The following is a 19952-nucleotide window of genomic DNA, read 5'->3' as shown; positions in this document are numbered from 1 at the left end:
CCCTTTTTTTATCCTTTTTTATTGTTCTTTGAGACGGAGCTACGGAGTACATACATACATATATTCTGGTATATACGTCAATGTTATATCTTACTTTGACAAGCTGATGACCTTCTTTGCAGCTTGCTCGAAAGAGTCAAAGGCGTGGAGAGGCAACCCGCTCTCCGCTATCTATAGACGGAGTGAGCAAAGCACGTAAACAATAATGACTCCGGATACGCAAAGAAGACAGACATACCATCTTTTGGCCGAGTTCCTCGTTTGTTCCTCTTAGTCTAACTACCACTGGGACTTTCATACCCAGGTCACGGAAGGCCATCATGATACCCTCAGCAATCATATCACACTTGGTAAGGCCGCCGAAGATGTTGACAAAGATGCCCTTTACTCGCGGATCAGATAGGATGACTCGGAAGGACGACTTGACGGTTTCTGCAGTAGCTTTGCCGCCGGTGTCGAGGAAATTGGCGCAGCTTCCGCCGTGGAGGGTGAGGGCATCGACGGTGTTCATGGCCAGGCCAGCGCCGTTTACTAGGTCGATAGTCAGTTAAACCAAAATGGAGAACGGCACTGGCAGCCTCTTACCAAGGGTTCCTATACGGCCTTCTCCAGGGAGGCTAGATGCAGTGTTAACATTGGGTTTAACAGGGTGTTATGGTAGATGAGCCGACGTACGTGATGTACACTATACCGTCCTTTTCTGCTTCAACTTCAGCAGGAACCTCATCAGCTTTATTTCGCAGGACATGGATATCGCCCTGTCTTCCTGAGCTACGGTACGCAGCGTCGTCGAACCCAAATCGCGCATCAATGATCTGTATATTATTTGTATCAGGAGCGATACCAGCTTTCACCTCGAGCAGAAATGCCTCCTTTGTCACAAAAATGTTCATCAACCCGTGCAGAAGTTTCTCCAAGGACTCAGTGGCCATGGAAGGATATTTAGTGAAACCAAGAGTATCTTTTACAGATGCAATGTCAAAGTTTCGTGCATGATAGTTGAATGGAAACTTGTGGGTGTTGCCATCTGTGCTGTTGCTTACTGTTATGCAGGGACCGCACGTTTTACGGTCTATAGCGATGGCAAGGGTGAAATTAGCCGGGCCTTTTGACTCGACGACCGAGATGTCTTGTTCTTTAAGAAGTCCGAATGCATCAGAGGATTTGATGTATAGCATCCTCCTTTGAGGAGACCTTGCTGGCTTAGATGGTCGGATTATCTGTGGACGCCTGGTAAGAGTGTGATATGATGCTCTCTGCAAGGAAGGCCCGGATAGTGTCTACATATACCCATTAAGATTGTATCTGCTTGGATATAAGGGTAGGAACATACCGGTTTGGGTCTCCTACCAGCACCAGCCAACAATACCTTCATACCTTCACCAAACTTCTCCGGGTGATCGACCATGACCACCCCCGCAGACTGCAATGCCTGTATCTTGGTTCTGGCATCCGGTTCACCTTCTGCTGTCCAGGCACCTGCATCTGCATGGCCCATTACTCGTCCGGGAGGGGCTTCGATACCGCCAATCAGCGCCATGATTGGTCTACACATCGTTAGCCAGGGCCATTAATTCATTCTTTTTGAGTACCAAAAAAAAAAAAAAAAAAAAAACCTAAACTTCGCTTCTGAAATCCTCCTCCTATACCCCTTGATCCACTCTGCAGCTTCCATCTCCGCCTCACCACCTATCTCACCCACAATGATAATACCATGGGTATCATCATCGTGTTCAAACACCTTTAGCGCATCCACAAAGTCTGTACCGGCAAGCACATCACCGCCCATGCCTATACACAAACTCTGTCCCAGCCCGGCTCTCGTCGTAGATGCAACAGTCTCATAGCCCAACGTGCCTGATTTAGCTACTATGCCTACATTGCCCGGTGCAAAGCATGGAAGAGGCTGGAACCCAATTCTGCATTTCCCGACGGCAGAGATGATTCCGGGACAGTTTGGGCCAACAAGCCTGGATTTAGACTGTGTTTTGAGCATGGAGTGTATCTATGGCAGTGTTAGCAAGATCAGTCGTTTAGATAAGGGGGTAAATATGCATGAACAGACTTTCAGCATGTCGTGGATGGGAACATGCTCTGCCACAGCGACAATAAGGGGTATTTCTGCTTCGAGAGCTTCTTCTATGGCCTTGGCCGTCTGATTCCCGGGCACATATACTGCAGATGCATCTGGTTTGGCCTTTTCTTGTGCCTATATACGGTTAGTATATAGGTATCTAATATCCAAGCGAGCCAGAAACCCTACCACGCGAACTGACGGAAAAATGGGCAGTCCTAGATGTTCACCCTCGACGCCAGGCTTGACGCCTCCAACAATCTTTGTCCCCCATGCCAGTGACTCCTTGACATTGGCCGTCGCCTGTACTTCATTAGTTCCCAGTTCACTAGTTCTAGACGCAGAATTCAAGTACCTGTTTGCCTGTTTACCTGTTAGAATGTACATATTTATCACTGTAGTCAATGAAGTCAGAGTGAGAGCCTACCGGTAAACCCCTGGAAGAGAACCCTGGTGTGAGATCCTATCTTCAAGTGTGGCAGCGTGTCTTCATATGACCGAGATCCAGCCGAAGCAGAGAATGGCGAAGACGAATATACATGTCTCTGTAGCAGAGAGCGAGATGGACTCTGGCCGCCGAATAGCCGGCCAGGGGAGCTTTGCGTCCATCTCGGGGCCATCATGGAGTCAGTCGCAGTACAACTAACTGACTAGTTAAACAGCCACTGTTGTCTCCGCATATACATGGTTAACCAGCCACTCCGTAGGCATGAAGAGTCCGCCCATGAAGCAGAGGAAGATCAGAGAAAGAAGAATGCGAGTCTCACGACAACTAAAAGCAAACATGAAGGAGACCAGAAGATGAACCCCACAGGCTCACTCGTCCAGTAGAAGCGCTGCTGGGACCTGTGGCCGTCATGATTCCCCCGTATGTCTCTACTGACGACGGGATATCAGAAGCTGGAATGGCCGAGGTAAATAACTAGTTAACTAGCCACCAGTTGGCCAGGCGGATAGCTCTCCAGAACCAGCACGTAGATACATAACTAGTTACGATGACCTGCCGAGTTAACTAGTTATTTACCTAGTTAGTTAGTTAGCTTGTTGATCGGCCCTGAAGAGCCTGGGACGATGAGCTGGTTACGAGAACTGCCGGCTCTCCGCGGTGGGATGGTGAGCGCATCTCCATCCTGGCCTATATTCGAGAGCGAGAGAGAAGGGAGACAAGACTTCGAGGCCGGAACGGAGCAGTTCTTCAACAGTCACTCCCTGGCATGGATGCTGCATGTCATCCTGGGCTGATGCAGGGCCTCTTTGGTCCTTCATCCGTTGCCCCTTATTCTTCCCTTAACCCTACTTAGCTAGTTAGCCGGCCAGCCAGCCAGCCAGTTAGTCAGTCACCTAGGCATACCTAACTAACTCACAGTTTAGCTAGCTAGTTAGTTAACTTAGTGGCTGGTTCTAGGGAGATAACCAGCCAGCGGACTGATGTCATCACTGCTGCTTATCAGTGAGAAGGGCTGCTGCTAAGCACTGCTGGCCAGTCGAGATAGTGAAGGACAGGACAGGACAGGACAGGACAGAGAGGACAGAGATATCACCAGCTAGCTAGATAACCCCAGAGTCACTGGCTGCTGGATGCCCAAGTGAAGCTGGAAGAAGTCTTGCTGGGTTGGTTATTTAGTTGTCTCCCTACTGCGCTTCTGCTTCATCTCCTTGTACCAACTTCTCCCTTCCGCTGCCACATCTACATATCTACCCCTGCTTCTGCATCGCCGCCAGAAAGACCAGAATCATGGCTGAAGGCCGTCCAGGTGCGTCTATCACTCTGATCTTAACACGCTGTCTTTATGATAGTTATCACTAGCTGGTTACGCGCACAGTATATCAAACTAGTTAGTTGCAAGTAACTAACAGCTAGGCTCAGGCACCAACATCGACTCCCACACGCCCACTCCCCGCGGCGGCGTCCGTCTGAACAAGATCGCCGAGTCCTGGGAAGACGAAGACCTCTCCTCCGAAGACGAAGCTAGTGATGCAGAAACAACCATCACTGCTCCCCCGGCTGAGCCCAGCACCCACCAGCAGGGCGAGCATCACCACCAGCACCAGGTCGGCCGCAGCGGCATCCGCGCGCCTCCTCCAACTCCCAACGTGTCTCGCCAGTCCAGCTGCCGCTCTACCACCAGCAGTGCATCGTGTACCTCTTCAGGCTACTCTAAGCGTCCCGAGAAACAGATTGCAGTGGCCACCAGGATGATTGGCAACGCGCTGGGTCACCGAGTGGCCAGATCTGATAGCCAGAAGGAATATGACCGCACTGTGATTGCAAATGAGAAGAAGCGGCGCGAGAAGGAGAAGCTCGCTGAGGAGCAGAAGCGAGAGGAGGAAGAGAAGGCAAAGGCCGCTATCTGGGATGAGTGAATGTGTTTTTTTATATCACATCATACACACTTTCCACTTTGCCTTGCCTGTCTTGACATCAAGGAGGACTTTCGTGTCTTTGCCGTTTTTACCTTTAATATGGCCTCTCTAGCTGCCTGATATGAAATCAATGTACTTTAATGATACAGATGAAACAATGCTATAAAAGCATATGATACCAAGTTTCTACTATAAAAACTACAAAGAAAGTTGCCTCTATTGACTGAAGTAGAAAGACAAAATGCATCTATATTTTATTCAAATAGATGCTCCAGAAAGGATATGATATTTGAAGCCACCCTCCCCAGGAACACACTATTGAAGCAGAGGATAAGTAGGTCCCCCTAAGCCATTGAAAGATATATATACATGAGAAAGATAAAAGTAGACGTAGACGTATAGGTAGGCGTTTGAATAAAGAAGAACAAAATGACGTATACCACGAGGATGAAAGAATGATAAAACTTGCCCTGACGCCACACAGATTTATTAAAACACCAGCAACAAACAAGTAAGGGGGAGGGTGGGATGCTGAAAACGATCGATGTGGTTTTGCCTGGCTCTCACCCGAGACTCCGAGCGAGGCTATTCAGTAGAATAGGATAGGATGAGATGAAAGAAAATGGAGGACCCCCGGAGGTTGTGGATTTGGTTAAGTGATAGTGATGATACCCCAGTAAGGAAGTAGGTGATTGGTAAACTTGGAAAAGTTGTAACAGTCCAGGAAAGGAAAAAAAAAAGGGATATTAAAACGTGCTTGATATGCTATGGGCCCAACCTGAGTGGTTGCTGCTGATGCTGGTATATGCCATGTCAATTGTTTCGGAGAGAAGAGAATCAAAAAAGGGGGCAGCAGGAGGAAAAAGAAACAGAACACGTAGTATGAAAGGCCGTTGAACATGCAGTTGCATAATCAGAATGTTTGAGTTATATTTCTCGTTGTGCTTATGTTATGTGAATTATGTCTTTCGGACGGGCGGCCGGGCGGCAGGGCTAGATCAGCTTCTTCTCTCGGTTGATGCTCCGGCTGTTGGGCGGGTATGAGAGAATTCGGGCGTCAGGTCTGGATTCTGACTCGGTGGCACTTTGCTTGTATGTGAGTAATCCGTCAAAATGGGATCGTCTTCCCTAGTGCCTGGGTGGACTTCAATGCCCTCTTGCTGATCAAGCCCAGAGTGTCGACCCGTGCCTGAGAATTTGATCGATTCCTGTTCACTAGTTGATCGGCCAACGGGCGACCAGCCTGCTATGCTTCCCGCCACGACACCAGCCATGGCCGCAGCAGGCCCAAAGGCAGAGTTGGAGCGAGACCGGGTGCGCGAGCTCGGAGTTGGTGGCTGCGTGTTGCCGTTCTCATGGTCCTCGCCTTGCGGGGTTTGTGGTATGGAGGATTTCGAGTTGCTTCGGGAACGAGGGATGAGAGTCTCCGGGTGTTGGAGCTTGTACTTCAGGATATTTAGTCGACCGCCCCGTACCTTCTTGAGGAAGGTGAGCTGGTCTCTGATCTCCTCAAGGGCTGGGTTCCACTCATATCGCTGTTCCTCATCAGAGATATATACCTGCGGTTTGTCCTGTTTCCGCCGAAAGTAGCTCGGGATGAGCATCCGAACAAAGCTATCTGGAACCATGCGAATGAGGATGCCGACGGGTATGGATAGCAGTCCGAGGATCAACGAAATGCCCCAGTCCCTTCCACCGAGACGCTCGACTGAAAATGCTTGACCACCAACAAAGATGATGAGGACTTGCCCACCCACGATGATGAACTGGATGCCGACAAACCATCTGTTTCTCAGAATACCTTCAAAGATGTTCACCTTGTTGTCAATTCTGCGCGAATTGTACTGGTTAAAAATTTGCATCCAGACGAAGGTATTGAAGATAAGGGCTTTGAATACCCGATCTTCCCTCTCGGAATGGCCGAAATTCAGGATGTCTTTACCGGCAAAGTTGAGAATAAATGTGACAATGAGCTGGTAAATAGATTGGCCGATTATCATTTTCCACATCGTAAGCGTGATTAGTGGGGAAGACTTGGGTTCTGGCTTGCGGTCAAGAATGGTATCAGTGGGAGGATCGGTAGCAAGAGCAAGAGCTGCGAATGTGTCCATAATTAAGTTCACCCAGAGCAGCTGGACCGCAGTCAATACGGATTCCTCGTCGTTACTGGCCACAGCAGAGACAAATGTAAGTACAACTGCAGTGATGTTGACCGTAATTTGGAACTGCAGGAATTTCTTCACAGCATCATTAACGGTTCGACCCCAGGCGATGGCTTTCACAATCGAGTTGAAATTGTCGTCCATAAGGATGATAGCAGACGCCTCTTTAGCCACCTCTGTACCGGCTATACCCATGGAGAATCCAACATCTGCTCCCTTAAGAGCAGGTGCATCATTGGTTCCGTCACCAGTTACAGCAACGGTTTCACCTAGTTTTCGAAGCTGAGCAACAAGGACTCTCTTATCCTCAGGGCTGGATCGAGCTAGGACTTGTAGACGTGGGATCACTTGATTCATTTGATGCGAGCTGAGTTTCCTGAACACCGGCCCCTCGATAGCAAGACCTCCGGGGGTAAAGATACCACACTCTTGTGCAATTGCCTTTGCCGTCATGATATTGTCTCCTGTTACCATTCTGACAAAAACACCAGCCTTTTGACATTGGAGAACGGAATCGGCAACGCCAGGGCGAAGAGGATCCTGAATACCAACGACACCTAGGAAAACCATGTCTTCGAACACGCGTTCAAATACAGCTTGCTTGCGGTCTTCCCTTTGCGTAGGCGCTCCCTGAGGAGGCCACTGTTCGAAATCGCGGTAGATGATACCAATGGTTCGTAGAGAACGGGATGCATATTGTTCCACAATAGTCCTCAAGCCGGAGCGTTCCTCTTCGCGAAGCTCTGTTTCGGCGAGTTCACTGGTTGGGTCTGCAATGATTTTTGTGCATTTTTTAATGAGAATTTCGGAGGCACCCTTGACCAACATCCTGTACTTGCCGTTTGGAAGTTTAATAACCGCAGCCATGCACTTTCGGCCGGAGTCGAAGGGGACAAGCTGTACAATCTCTGCATTTGACCTTGCCTCGTTCAAAGACCCCAGTGCCAGATAGTCATGTGCGAAACTGAGCAGTGCAGTCTCGGTCTTGGAACCGACGAAGGTAGTTGCTCCATTTTCGTCACTTTCAAACGCCGTGGAGTTTAAAGATATTGAGTTTAGCAGCAATTCCTTGACCGAGGGCGACAAAGATGAGATGCAGTCGGCAGGAGCAACATTGTTCGTCTCTGACGATTGATTATTCTCATTCGCATCCTGCTGTGTAGAAGATGAGCCGTTCTCTCCAAAGTTGGGCCAAGTTCCAAAGGTTCCAGCAACAACAGTCATCTTGTTCTGAGTCAAAGTGCCAGTCTTGTCTGAGCAGATGGTAGTGGCATTTCCCATGGTCTCGCAAGCTCTAAGTAGCCTAACCAAGTTATTATCTCGTAACATTCGTGTCGTCGCGAATGCAAGTGCAAGGGTAACGGCCAGGGGCAGTCCTTCAGGTACGGCAACCACAATAACAGTAACAGCCATGATAAAGATCTGGAGGAATGCCTGTCCCTTGGCAGTAGCACCTTGGATGTTTTTCAGATGGACGAGGAACTTGATAAATAGAACCACAAACAGGACTAAACCAGCTGTAAGACCTAGTTTAGCAATGTACTCGGCGAGAACATTGAGCTTGAGTTGCAAAGGAGTTGTTTGGCCTTCATCCTGCAGGGAGAGCATTGTTTTACCGTAGGAAGAGTTGACACCAGTCGACGTGACTAGAAATGTGCCAACACCTTCCGATACCTTAGCACCAGACAAGATAAACGGATCCAGCTTTGCAAGAGGTTCCTGGTTCTCGATGGCCTGGTAGACAACATCTCCAGGAGTCTTTCGAAGGACATCAGATTCACCAGTGGCGGACGATTCATCGCATTTAACGTTGTGACCCTCGAGGAAAATACCATCGACCGGCACCATATCACCGGGTTCAAGGTGCATCACGTCTCCCACGAGGATATCATGAACCGAGATTTCCACCGACTTTCCGGAGCGAATAACCTTGACATTGCGATCTTCTTTCTTCTCGTTTAGCTTCACGAATTGTCTTTCCTTTTGCCAGTCATTTGCTGCTCCGACAACGACAACGACGATGATGGCAACCATGATAGCTACACCTTCAACCCATTGCACTCTAGCCTCATTTCCAGTAGCTGTAATGGACTGATATATACCTAGTGCAAGAGATATGACGGCGGCGACGGAAAGAAGAATCAGGACATTATCGTTATAAGCGATCCAAGCTAGCTCCCAGATGGACTTGGTCTTCCTCGCGGGGAGCCGATTATCACTGAATACACGTTTGCGGTCGACGAATCTATCATTGTTCTTGGAAACACCCTCTGCATCATATTTCATGCTTGTCGTCCTTCCTGATGCCTTGGGAGTGTGTTCTGGAGTGCTAGCACTGGTAGCTTCTTCAAAGGAGACCGTGCCATCCAGGACAGTTTCATCGATGCTGAGGCCTGTTGAGCGGTTGGTCCGCAGACCCTTCTCCAATCCGGCCAGGCCCCCTAGAGCATAGAAAGCAGAAAGACTCTTTGGGCTGAGGAGCTTGTTCAATTGACCTGGGGAGAAGGCGAATTTGTTATTCTCCACTTCAAAGTCGTCCTCCGTTTTGGGGTCAGGTTTCAAAGCATTTGGATCATTCCTAACGTCAACGTCCTTTGTCGATGCACCTTTGTCAGGATGCTCACCGGTAGATGGCGATGATGGGACGCATGTCTCACTGCCCAACGAGCGAGGGGAATTGGCATCTTCAGAGTCGAGAGAATTTCCCCTTGAGCGTGTTCCTGGAACTGATAGGAAATTTTGCGAGTTTGGGTCGGCGGTTTTCGACGTAGGCGAGGAGATATTATGCGGTGAAATAGGCCGTGGTTCTCGTTCTCTCTCGGATGAAGGGTTCAAGGTACTTTCGTGCTGGCCATGAGTATCAGTCGATTTGCCATTGTCGCCCTCACCGCCCCCTTGCCGACTCTCTCCCTGCGGTTCTTCTGTAGTTATTTCGGGACCTCCAACATTAGATGCACTGCTGACAGCGGATGTGTCAATCGTGATCGTGGGAGCTCGCTCCCGCCGCAACGGCGAGGACGGGTTGGGAGCATCGTCATTTGACGGCTCCATCTCTCAGCAGAATCGGGTGATATATAGGTGATGCGGAATTAAGTAAAAAGTCGCAGCCCTGATCAGGCGCAGATATTCAGAAAGGCGTGAGAGCTTATAGATAGAACTGGCATGACCATATGAATAACAGCGAGATAAACATTCGTCTAGCACAACTGTGTATCACGGATCTAGGGTTGAATGGAGCTCTGGTCAAAACGCGAAGGGTCAGCAAATGGAGAGCCACGATGCAGCACAAGAGGATAAATGAACAAAACAGGAATAAAAGAAACAGAGCGGGCTCTTCAGCTTCTCAACCCTGGAGTAAAACTCCGTATAGAGAATGCTGGGATGCGAAGAAGTTGACGGGGGCGAACTCACAGTAGGGTCGGCGGAGTGACGGGTACAAGGCCCTGCTCGAGAAGGGCTTCACCGTTCGGTGGCGAGCACTGAACAGGTCGCAAAAAGGGATCTGCTGGGCTTTCCCATCAGCATATCACTCTGGCTTGCTCTCCACCAGTGGGAGCTCGGGACGGCCTGGGAGATCGTACGGGACGGTGAAGGGAAGAAGAGGAGGTGAAGTGAGGTTGAAGAATATCGAAGTTGTGTTATTTCATGCCTAAACGGGCAGAAACAACTTTTGAACCAGGAAAAAGAACAACCGCGAGCCCGGCGGCTTACCTTACACTACTTGTCAACGAGCTACAACCAAACAGCACAGCACAGCACAGCACAGCAGAACAACAACCCGGAGGGCTTTGAATACACGTCAAGTCTTGCTTTGTGCTCGCTGCTGGAAAAAAAGAGGTCAAATCTCACACAAGTCGCCAAGGCACAAGCTGGCTGGTAACGAGCACAAGAGCGGGCGAACCAACCACGGAGAGCACCACGGCGGACGATGATATCATAGCCTTCACCCCCAACCATGAAGAGACTCAAGGATGAACCGTTGGAATGGCCAATTGCGACTGTCGCCTCACCCTTTGACCAGACCTGGGTTGCGATTCGACACAACAAACGAAAAAAGGGAGGCCCTTGGGACGGGAGACACGAGTATCAAGCAGAGGAGCTGCTCATAGTACTTTGACTGCGCCTTCTTGGAGAAACGCAAAGACAATAGTACGGGATCCACACGAGACGCCAGATATTAAAGCGATCCAGCAAATCAACAGGCCCGAGGACACTGCCACACTGCCAAGTTTCATATTTTCTTTCGACAGTATAGGCCCAGGGGCGAACGGGGATGCACTAGCTTGCCGCTATGATTGAGGGTGAAGAGCTCGTGAAACAGGATATGATACGGGAACGGCCACGAGCATAGCGCGTTAGTTAACTGCCTTTGAGCCGGCGAAAAGGGTGCGTCAAGGAGTTTCCGGGCTTCGAGGACAAGTTCTCTCCAGCAAGGCAGGTTTCGAGTGAGGGTTGATCTGTTCTGCAGTGCAACAAACGGGAAAACAAAAGGGGAAAGCTTCCATCCCTTCCAGAAATCCCAGCTCTTCCCACCCTTGGGAGGTTATTATCAAGGCAGCGTTATCTTGAATTTGGTTGGTTGCTTTCGATTCTATTGAAGAAAGCGAAGGTTTTGCACCCTGGACGGATGCCCGTTCAGGCACGGGTACTGATGGGGCAGCCGAAATTAATACCCATACGACATACCCCGTAGGGGCCAGCACGTCGTATTGAGGTCTCCCAACTTGACGATGATTAACCTGATGGAGTCGATAATACCCATTAGATCATTCTTGGGTCTTTATTTACCATGCTTACTTATTATGTCTACTAGTCTCTGAAGGCTGATTTTCAGTTCATAACCGTATACTCCGTACGGAGTAGCAGCAAAACTAATGAATGCGATTGCAGGCAGCCTTCTCAATAGGCGAAATCGAATATGGTTAGCAAATTACTTCGTGTTGAGTAGATATAGAAAAAGAGAAACCAAAGGAACAATATATGCAATTCACAACATTGACTGAGTTTTTGGTGATTATGAGGGCTATAATACAACAGATCATCTTTCCACCGCTGCCTGCGCCTATGTATGAAATGTCGGGACCATCGCCTAGTCGGGTAATCAAACGGAAAAATGAGAAAGGGAATCAAAAAAGAGGCTGCCAGTACACGCCACGTATGAAATGAAGCGAAGTGAAAGAGCATCAGACATTTTTTTTAACATATGAAAGGGACGTCCGCGTCCTGTCAAGGCCAGTTTACCTCTAGCCGTCTTTAGACCACAGGGACTGCAGTTGGTGTTGAAATTCCAGAGACATGGTTCCCATCAATACCATTCTCGCCTCCGTTAAGCTTGACTTTCTTGTCATCATGGACATCATCTTGTCCGTCTTCCTCGTTCTCATCAAGTTTAATTGGTCGGATCCTCCAAATATCGTTGGTACCTCCGTTAGGAAGTTTGCGCTTCAATTTCGATTGCCCTGTGCCCATCATCGCGAAGCTAGACAGGGTGAGCGCATCGACAAGTTCGCCCATTCGGCCTGATGCCATAAAACTTTCTGTTATGATTGCCGATGATGAAACTACGGTGGCGAGGGTCATGCATTGGGCAAGGATTTCACGGCCAAGTATGTGTCCTGCATAATAGAGGGCAGTGTGGTATGCCAGGATAATCTCCGGGAGATAGGTTGATCGTATAAAAGCGAGTTCTTTTGCCTCGGCGTCTAATTGATACATGTCAGCAAAGGAAAAAAAAATCTAAAAGCGGTTATTTAAAGGAGCAAACTCACCATCAATTGGTTGGATGAGCCACTCGGTACAAAGAGGTTCTATCGCATGGGTAATTGCATCCAGAGCGGGATGGAGTTTCTTTTTTATTGCAGGCTTCTGCGTAGCATCCGAGCAACTATATTCAAGTCCGGTTAGTGTATCATGCATCAGCTGCTGATGATCGAAGGCGCAGCAACGTACTTTGTATAATCGTCCATCAGATCTCCCCACTTTTCAATGGCATCAAAGGACTGGATGAGCTGCTCGAGCTCTAACATCGTTTCGGCCTGCATCAGAAGCTGCTCGCGCGTAAGCTTCTCCGTTGTCTTAGCCTTTTGCTGCTCAGAAGTGCCGTCCGACGTGGGACTAGAAACACCGTTTTCTGTCAAAGGCTCCAGTAATGGCCCTTGGCCACGGTTTGTCATGTCCACAAGTGTCTGGTGCAGTTTTGCGCGCTTATACATTTCGCGAGCAGTAGAGATTTTACCAGCAGCTAAATAATCCCATTAGAAAGAGTGTTTAGCAAATTGGTGGAGTGCAGGGGAAACTCACTGATAAATCGCTTGTATAGATGTGTCCCAAGGATGCATATTCTCGACCACTGACCACTGATATATCGGTGCCAGTCAATACAACGAATCAGGTTCTCATCTTCCGGTGAGACTTTGGACTTGGAAATGAATCCCTTCATGATATGTCCAATCTTTCCTGGTCTATCACCGCCGGTAGTAACTGTTCTCACAAGTTTGATTGGTTTCGGGTTGAATTTTTTATCTGCTTCCTTCAAGACCCATCGCCATTGGCTTTGGATCATTGCAGATGTGTCAATCTTGAGGCGTTTCATCATCTGAATATGCGATTCTCGTTCAGATGGGTCAGTCACCTCAATGAGAACCTTTCCAAGGACTTCATTGCCCATGTCGCGGGGGAGAAGGGAGGCGTAGAGCGGGATATCCCTGGTTGCCCCATATTCTCGGAGGAAGTCGATATACCTCACCACGTTGATAGAAGCAGTGGCAGAGTAATGCGAGTCGGAACGAACCAGCCCGACAGCCCGCAAGATGAGATATAGATGCGCCGTAAGCCGTAGAGAATCATTATCCTTTGCAGCAATCAATGTCGGCTGGTCAAACGTTCGCATGGAGCTAATATCGGGTATAAGGGTAGGCTCCCCACTCTCTTGCGCTACTTTGGTTAAAGCATTCGCCTGGAGGTTGAAGAATTGGTCATAGCTCTGGCCCAATATCGCAGCCTGGATAGTACAGTATGGGTTTTTAGACTCCTTAGCCGTTCGTGGATCTTTGACCAATGTATCCAGGAAGTTGCGTATGCTGTCATACTGTGGAGGGTCAACACGTAGCTCGACCTCGGCCTTCGGAGCGTAGCTGAGCTTCCGCTGAAGTTGTTTGCAGAAGTCTCGGTACCGGGAAAGTAGAATATGGTTGCAATTGACGTAAACGAAGTCACTCCAGCTTTGGCAGACTTCATATGCGGGGCCAGTTTCTCCAGATATCAGGGCATAAACAGCCCGTTCGTAGCGGTTAGAATTCGGGTTATTGGCAAGGACTGAACAAGCAGCTCTCCAAGATTCCTGAGAGCGGTAATTCATCATTCGAAGAAGACTGGAGTGAGAAGGGTCCTTAGCCGATAGTGACGAATCTCCAGCCGAACCACACAAACTAATTGCTCGCCAGCTTTCAAGGCGCTCCTTAGCCCATTCCCGAATAGACAGCCAATCTTTGCCGGTTCTAATCATCTTCCAGCATTCTAGCCATGTTGCCTCTTCAAAGGATTGATCTTGTTTCTGGAGGCCGAGGCCTTGTCGAGTAACCGCATCGGGATCAAGTTGAGTAATTAGAGGCTCGTTGTGGGATGAACTTAAAAGAGATGCAGTAACGCTCGGGTCGTCAGGTTCGAGAGGTTGGGGCCATGACCGCAATCGTTTCGCGCCCTTGATAGCTTCTTTTGTGTATAGCCACCCATGAGCCCATAGCCCCTCACCTCGGTTCGCATCCATTTCCAGCTTGGAGATCGCCGAGTCCATGACTTCAATGCCAGCCCTTGCGGTGTTTTCTAGCCATTTGAGCATGACCGCATTCTCAACAGCGAAATGGTCGGTTCTCAGAAAGGTCTCCCAGATATCTTGGTCCGTCGAGTATCGATGGAGTGTTTGTAATGCCGTCTTCTGATTGAGCTGCGCCTGCATGTGCGACTCAGGGTCACCAACTGCAAGCAGATGGAAGACCAACCCCCAGGTGTCTGCCTCTAGTTGCCAACGTCTGATACTGGCCTCCTCATCCTTGCTAACCGACACATTAGGCTTGTAACTCTGACTTAGGTTCACTAGGGTGGAAGATCTGAGTGATTTTCGAGCGCCGGTGGGCTGTGATAATTCCTTTGCAGTATCTTCGGCAATTTGCTGGTACTTCTTTACAAGCTTGCAGGCTTCTTGGAATGCCCGGGTATCGCCCGGTTGGAGGCCTTGCCGCCTAAAATTGTCCAGACTTTGCGCATAGGCTTCTATCTGTTTGACAACTCGATCTGCAGTGTGTTGTAATGGATGAAGGGCGTCTTTTACGCCTGTCGGCAGGAGGAGGGGTGGTTCGGGAGTTTCAGAGAGCGTGAGACTTTCTGTGCTCACATGAGTTAGCGTCAGTGTAGTAAAGGTGATTAATGAAATCTGATTCCTCTGAGTCAACCTACCGGTGCGAAGTTTAGATGGATGAGAGACTGGTGCAGGCGCAGGCGCTGTGCCGTTGATACCATTGTGATGAACTCCGTTCGGCTTCCCAATATCTCCAACACTCTCTTCATCTTCTTCTGCGTCACGGCTCTCCTCGTCTTCATCATCTCCATCAACCTCCTCGTCCTCTTCGTCCTCTTCATCTTCCATTGAGGCGTCGTCACCGAAACCAGGCCGCGCCTCAAACTCATTATCCGTCACAATGTCAGAGTCCTGCTCTTCCGAATCTCCATCATCCAGCTCTATAGCCTGTCTCCCGTCGTCTCTTTCGTACCCATCATCTTCGCTGCTGTCTATTTCGATGATTTCGACGTCATGAAGATGGCTCGGGGGAGCTGGTGAGACCTAGAGTCCTATCAGTTTCGCATCCTCAGCTCAGGAAGAACAGCACCAAACTTACATCGGAGTACATGGAGTCCGACTCCTCCACGGAGCTTTCAGAGACCGAAGACATTGTCTATCCCTGGTCTGATGGACTCTGCTGCTGCTGCTGTTGCTGTGCTGTTGTTGCCGATGTCTTCTTCGTCGTCCTCGTCTGCTCTATTATTATTTACTCTCGCTCGCTTTCTTCCGCCTCCAGCATAAAAACTGCAAAGCTTCCAAAGACGAACTAGCGCGACGCGACCAGGCCCAAAACGTACTAGCGTCACGTGGATGGAACACTTCAAATAATTTTTTTTTTCTGGCTTCAATTTCTCTTCTCTTTTTCTTTTCTTCAAACAAATGTCATCTAGGCGGTCATTAGAGTCTCGGGACAGCCAGCTCTCTCTCTCTCTCTCTAGAAAGAGAGAAGGGCGTTTCAATGTTTGTTCAGGTTCCTCTGGAATCTCTAGCGTGCTCACGGCCGTCTTAGACCAACGACAATCCTCTACCTCTTGATTGACGTTTTCCCCCTGGAATCAAAGATATGACGGTTGTTACATACAGAATGGAAAGGGTTCTATGTTGTTGATTTATTGACTATATTGATTGATGGGACATTATTATAGTACATATTCATAGATGATGTTATATTTACATGACATGCGGTGCTGGGTGTCTATCGAGTGCTATCAATCCCAACAATATCAAAAATCGCCATTTTCAATCTGCTTCAGCTTCAATTTGAGTAAAGAAGGTTTCGGGCAGCTTGGGGTCTTTGCATCCTCTCCCTTCTGTGTATAGAGAGCGTTGCAGCATTTGTACAGCTGGATGATCTGTTTCCGACATTTGGCCTCGTTGTAGGAGTTTTTGGTCAGACATGCTTACACATTTGATACCATTAGCTTATGAGCTTGCTCTCACTTCTTGTTCTCACTTGAATAGGTCAGTGTTACCTTGAATAGCACACTAAGTGACCTGATTAGCGGGTGAATAGGTATGTCGAATTGACAGTATTGATGGATATTCAAGAGGACTCACTGCTTGCGGGTGGCAAGGAGGGTCGGCATCAACACCCTCCATCTCAGCAAGGTAGAGAACACCACCAGACCTAATCGAAAGACAAATATAAACCAGGTCGAACAGCTCTTTTCTGTCTTTTTCTTCCTCCTCTCTGCTCTTCCAACGTTTTCATCTTTCTTCCAACGTCCATCTTCCTGCCCGTTCCTTGGATTGGAACCCGACCTCACTGCATCAGATACACCGGAAAATAGATCTGCCGGCGCAGGTTCTTGCGGGGGCGACCTAAGAGATCCAGCATTCACCTTCAACTCGCAACTCCCACCTGAACGTCCGACTTTTTACAACGTCAGCTACGTCTGTTTGCAGATCTTCCTGTCCTTGACAACTATACCACTGAATCCATACACGCAGAGTCTGCACCAAAACGCCTGAAAACAGCGGAAAAATGGCCGACCTTCCCCCTCAGTCCATGCCTGCTCCTGTTGAACACCTTAATATCAAGGTGACGGATAATAACAACGAAGTCTTTTTCAAGATCAAGAGGAGTACGCAGCTGAAGAAACTTATGGATGCCTTCTGCGAGAGACAAGGCAAGCAACTCTCGACTGTTCGCTTTCTCTTTGATGGCACAAGAGTCCGGCCAGATGACTCTCCTGAGACTGTAAGCACTCCTGCTGGTTCTGCCTAACTTTCACTTCTTAACCAGAAGTCTGACTCACATATTCCATTACAGTTAGATATGCAGGACGGCGACACCCTCGAGGTGCACCAGGAGCAGATCGGTGGCTGAGCAGATGGAGATATCAAATCCAGCTTCATGAGAAACGAAGTAAGCCAACTTCTCAAGTTTGTCCATATCCCTTCTCTCAATACATGCTAACGTCTCGGTGTTTCTTCTTCCACAGCCTTTCATTCACCTCTTCCACGGCCGCCGTTCCTTTCTACCTTCCGCTTGATGTTCCCCTACGTTCTGTTTCTTTCAAACAAGTGTAATCATAGTCGTGCTTTCGAAAACACACTTTGCATATTCATACATGCTGTCACTGCGAGCCACGGTTGTCCTTCAACCAGATTTTCTGCTCCCCTTCAAGAGTTGAAAGTGGAAATTCTAGGTGGATTACCATTTCTACTCTTCTTACTCTACATACAATGTTATTGACGCGTTAGACTCGCCTTTCGAGACGAAACTCACGCTTCTTGTTCTCTTGACTTCCATGAGGTAGTAGACAATAATACTGCAAAAATTCTCACGTCAAAATAAACTCAATTAGTTGAACAGAGCAGTACCCACATCGTAATGAATTAAAGCATTAGTGCATTATCACCTCTGAGCATTGATAAAGTTTTACACGGCTTATATACAGTGAAATTCGGTGTGCTAATAGAGACAGGCGGTGGTTGGAGGTGAAATAACATCAAGGGTGATCGTGCGAATAAGAGAAGTCATAAGAAACCAACATGCAAAAGTAAAACTGGTGACATTTCGATTCACCCCCCTTTTTTTTAATTTTGTCCATTACCAGAAGAGGGTATACCTCTTTTAAACCATTTCAACCTATGGGGGTATCCTTTCCATCAACCATCAAAAACAACAGAACGCAATTCAAATTTCTCATGGTCGGGCATTATTGTATGCTGTAAGATTATATCCTGTATTACCGTTTACTATCTCCTCTCCTCGAACATCCACGGACGTACGAACGTTGATCTCCGTCAAGTTCTGGTCAGAGGAATACCCCTCAGTCGTAGTAGTGTTGTCTGTTCCGTTACGATTGTAAGGGCTTTTTTTTGCCCACGCAGAACCGTAGGAATATCCGCTACCTCCGCTGAAGCCTGCTCCTTCGCGATTGTTATATGAAGGTTTGGGTTCGGTTGAGCCACCAAAGTGTCGTAGAAGTGGGCGGAGAGAGGGTAGACATGCTAGAAAGTAGAGTCAATATGGCATAGCTACTGTCAGGGTTGGATAGGGAAACATACCTGACACCACTCCGATGTTCGTCTCGACAGCAGTCCAAGTGGACGGGCCGATGAACACCCAAGTAACGTCGATCGAAGGCACTTTGTAGGCATCCAGCATGATAGTAAGTCGGATAATTGATATGATGCATATACTAGAGGACTCCAGGGTCAGTTACTGGCATGATAGCTAGATCATTACTATGAAGAGAGGAGCTACTCACAATCCACCAAGTAGGAACGTTGCATAAATTGCAAGCTTCTGGACAGTGTTTCTGTGTAAACGCCAAATGTATGGAAGAGGCAAGAGCAACAAAGCCCAATCGGTCACAATATTTGGTACCGCATTGCCTATAAAGAAGCTGTTCACATCAACTCCACAAACTGCTGGAATTGTCTTGTCCCAGAAGCCTTGGATTGGCAGGCATTGGAAAATGGTTGTACCAATCTGTATTTGTTCTGTTAGCTGTATACAATGCTCAATTGGTAGATTCTTTTGTCAACCTACCACCCCGATACCCCATCCGGTTACCAGACCGGTGATAAGATATATTGGGATACGAATGCTAGTAGCATTGAAAATCCGCCAGTAGAATAGAAGGATAGAGTACTTCGTAAAGCATATAGACAGAGTATAGAGAATTTCAATAACGAAGAGGTTCAGGAAGAAATCTCCGAATCCTTTCAGTCCATACGGATATATATGCTTTCCAAGGCCCCTGGGTATCCCTATATGTCACCTCATCAGTTTTGGACCGTTAGTGCCAATCGAGAGCTACATACATATTATCATGGCCACGAAATTCCCCGCTGTCATAAGCTGGGTAAGTGATTAGAATAATTGGCTAATCCAACGAGGCGGGATTGTAATCGTTCTTTCATCTCATACCAAGGAAGCACATATCATGTAGTCATCCCACCATAGTCCCGGCCGCAGGTGACCAAGCCTGCAAATCAGACGAAGGCCAACAGCAACGACTGACAGGCAGAATGTGGAGATAAACGCAGCATACAGCTGTGGTTGTCTTGATTCAGATAGGTCAATTCCCGGCGGAGGGGTGAAGTCCAGCGACATCGCTCCGTATGGTGTCAGGCGGGGAGCACACCAGAGTTGGCAAGCAAACAGGGTTCACTGGCTGTTTTGGAAGACGAACGGCAGAACAGGTGAACAAAGAAAATCGGAGGGAGTGTCAAGCATTTAAGATGGCGTTTAACAGCATCGAAGCGTGTAGATCTGAGCCCTTGTATGAAGCAGAAACCATGGGGATGAACGGCATCAAGGAGAGAAATGAAGGTGAACGGTTGGAAGTCCTCAGTTAAATGAAATTGTGCCTCAACTCCGCCGGGCCCCATGTTTATCGGAAGGGTTTTTCACTCACTCTTCAAGCCCTCGTAACGCGGCGATATTAGCAGCGATGTTTTGAAGGGCATGATGTACCCTGCGAAAAACGGGTAGATCCCCTGGCGATTTCGACACCTTGAGCTAGGCCTCCGAGACGGCAGGATAATATCCGCATGATGC

The 19952-nt window shown here is 48.4% G+C and overlaps 6 protein-coding genes across 6 annotated transcripts; 2 read left to right on the top strand and 4 right to left on the bottom strand.

Annotated features, from left to right (window-relative positions):
• Positions 1 to 90: 90 nt before the first annotated feature.
• Positions 91 to 2694, bottom strand: TRV_04944 (succinyl-CoA synthetase beta subunit, putative; the record flags this gene model as incomplete). Its single annotated transcript, XM_003020904.1, has 9 exons — positions 91 to 171; positions 239 to 531; positions 586 to 617; positions 676 to 1220; positions 1334 to 1547; positions 1617 to 2005; positions 2066 to 2209; positions 2264 to 2469; positions 2502 to 2694. The coding sequence occupies 9 exons, from the start codon at positions 2692 to 2694 to the stop codon at positions 91 to 93; spliced, it is 2097 nt and encodes a 698-aa protein (XP_003020950.1).
• Positions 2695 to 3145: 451 nt separating this feature from the next.
• TRV_04943 (uncharacterized protein) lies at positions 3146 to 4438 on the top strand (the record flags this gene model as incomplete). Its single annotated transcript, XM_003020903.1, has 4 exons — positions 3146 to 3297; positions 3480 to 3524; positions 3699 to 3828; positions 3932 to 4438. 4 exons carry the CDS (start codon positions 3146 to 3148, stop codon positions 4436 to 4438), a joined length of 834 nt encoding a protein of 277 aa, XP_003020949.1.
• A 998-nt stretch (positions 4439 to 5436) lies between these two features.
• On the bottom strand, positions 5437 to 9651 carry TRV_04942 (uncharacterized protein; the record flags this gene model as incomplete). The annotated part of the gene is made up of 1 exon (XM_003020902.1): positions 5437 to 9651. The coding sequence occupies one exon, from the start codon at positions 9649 to 9651 to the stop codon at positions 5437 to 5439; it is 4215 nt and encodes a 1404-aa protein (XP_003020948.1).
• Positions 9652 to 11853: 2202 nt separating this feature from the next.
• Positions 11854 to 15545, bottom strand: TRV_04941 (nuclear pore complex protein Nup107, putative; the record flags this gene model as incomplete). Its single annotated transcript, XM_003020901.1, has 5 exons — positions 11854 to 12302; positions 12369 to 12484; positions 12550 to 12841; positions 12901 to 15436; positions 15492 to 15545. 5 exons carry the CDS (start codon positions 15543 to 15545, stop codon positions 11854 to 11856), a joined length of 3447 nt encoding a protein of 1148 aa, XP_003020947.1.
• Positions 15546 to 16919: 1374 nt separating this feature from the next.
• Positions 16920 to 17467, top strand: TRV_04940 (uncharacterized protein; the record flags this gene model as incomplete). Its single annotated transcript, XM_003020900.1, has 2 exons — positions 16920 to 17135; positions 17288 to 17467. The coding sequence occupies 2 exons, from the start codon at positions 16920 to 16922 to the stop codon at positions 17465 to 17467; spliced, it is 396 nt and encodes a 131-aa protein (XP_003020946.1).
• A 619-nt stretch (positions 17468 to 18086) lies between these two features.
• On the bottom strand, positions 18087 to 19505 carry TRV_04939 (integral membrane protein, putative; the record flags this gene model as incomplete). Its single annotated transcript, XM_003020899.1, has 5 exons — positions 18087 to 18394; positions 18452 to 18585; positions 18655 to 18896; positions 18939 to 19136; positions 19320 to 19505. 5 exons carry the CDS (start codon positions 19503 to 19505, stop codon positions 18087 to 18089), a joined length of 1068 nt encoding a protein of 355 aa, XP_003020945.1.
• Between the last annotated feature and the right edge of the window lie 447 nt (positions 19506 to 19952).

This window comes from Trichophyton verrucosum (assembly GCF_000151505.1).
Source record: "Trichophyton verrucosum HKI 0517 chromosome Unknown contig00376_1.f1.exp, whole genome shotgun sequence".
Lineage (NCBI taxonomy): Eukaryota > Fungi > Ascomycota > Eurotiomycetes > Onygenales > Arthrodermataceae > Trichophyton > Trichophyton verrucosum.
Note: the sequence above shows the minus strand (reverse complement) of the source record. Positions and strands in the feature narration are given on the sequence as shown.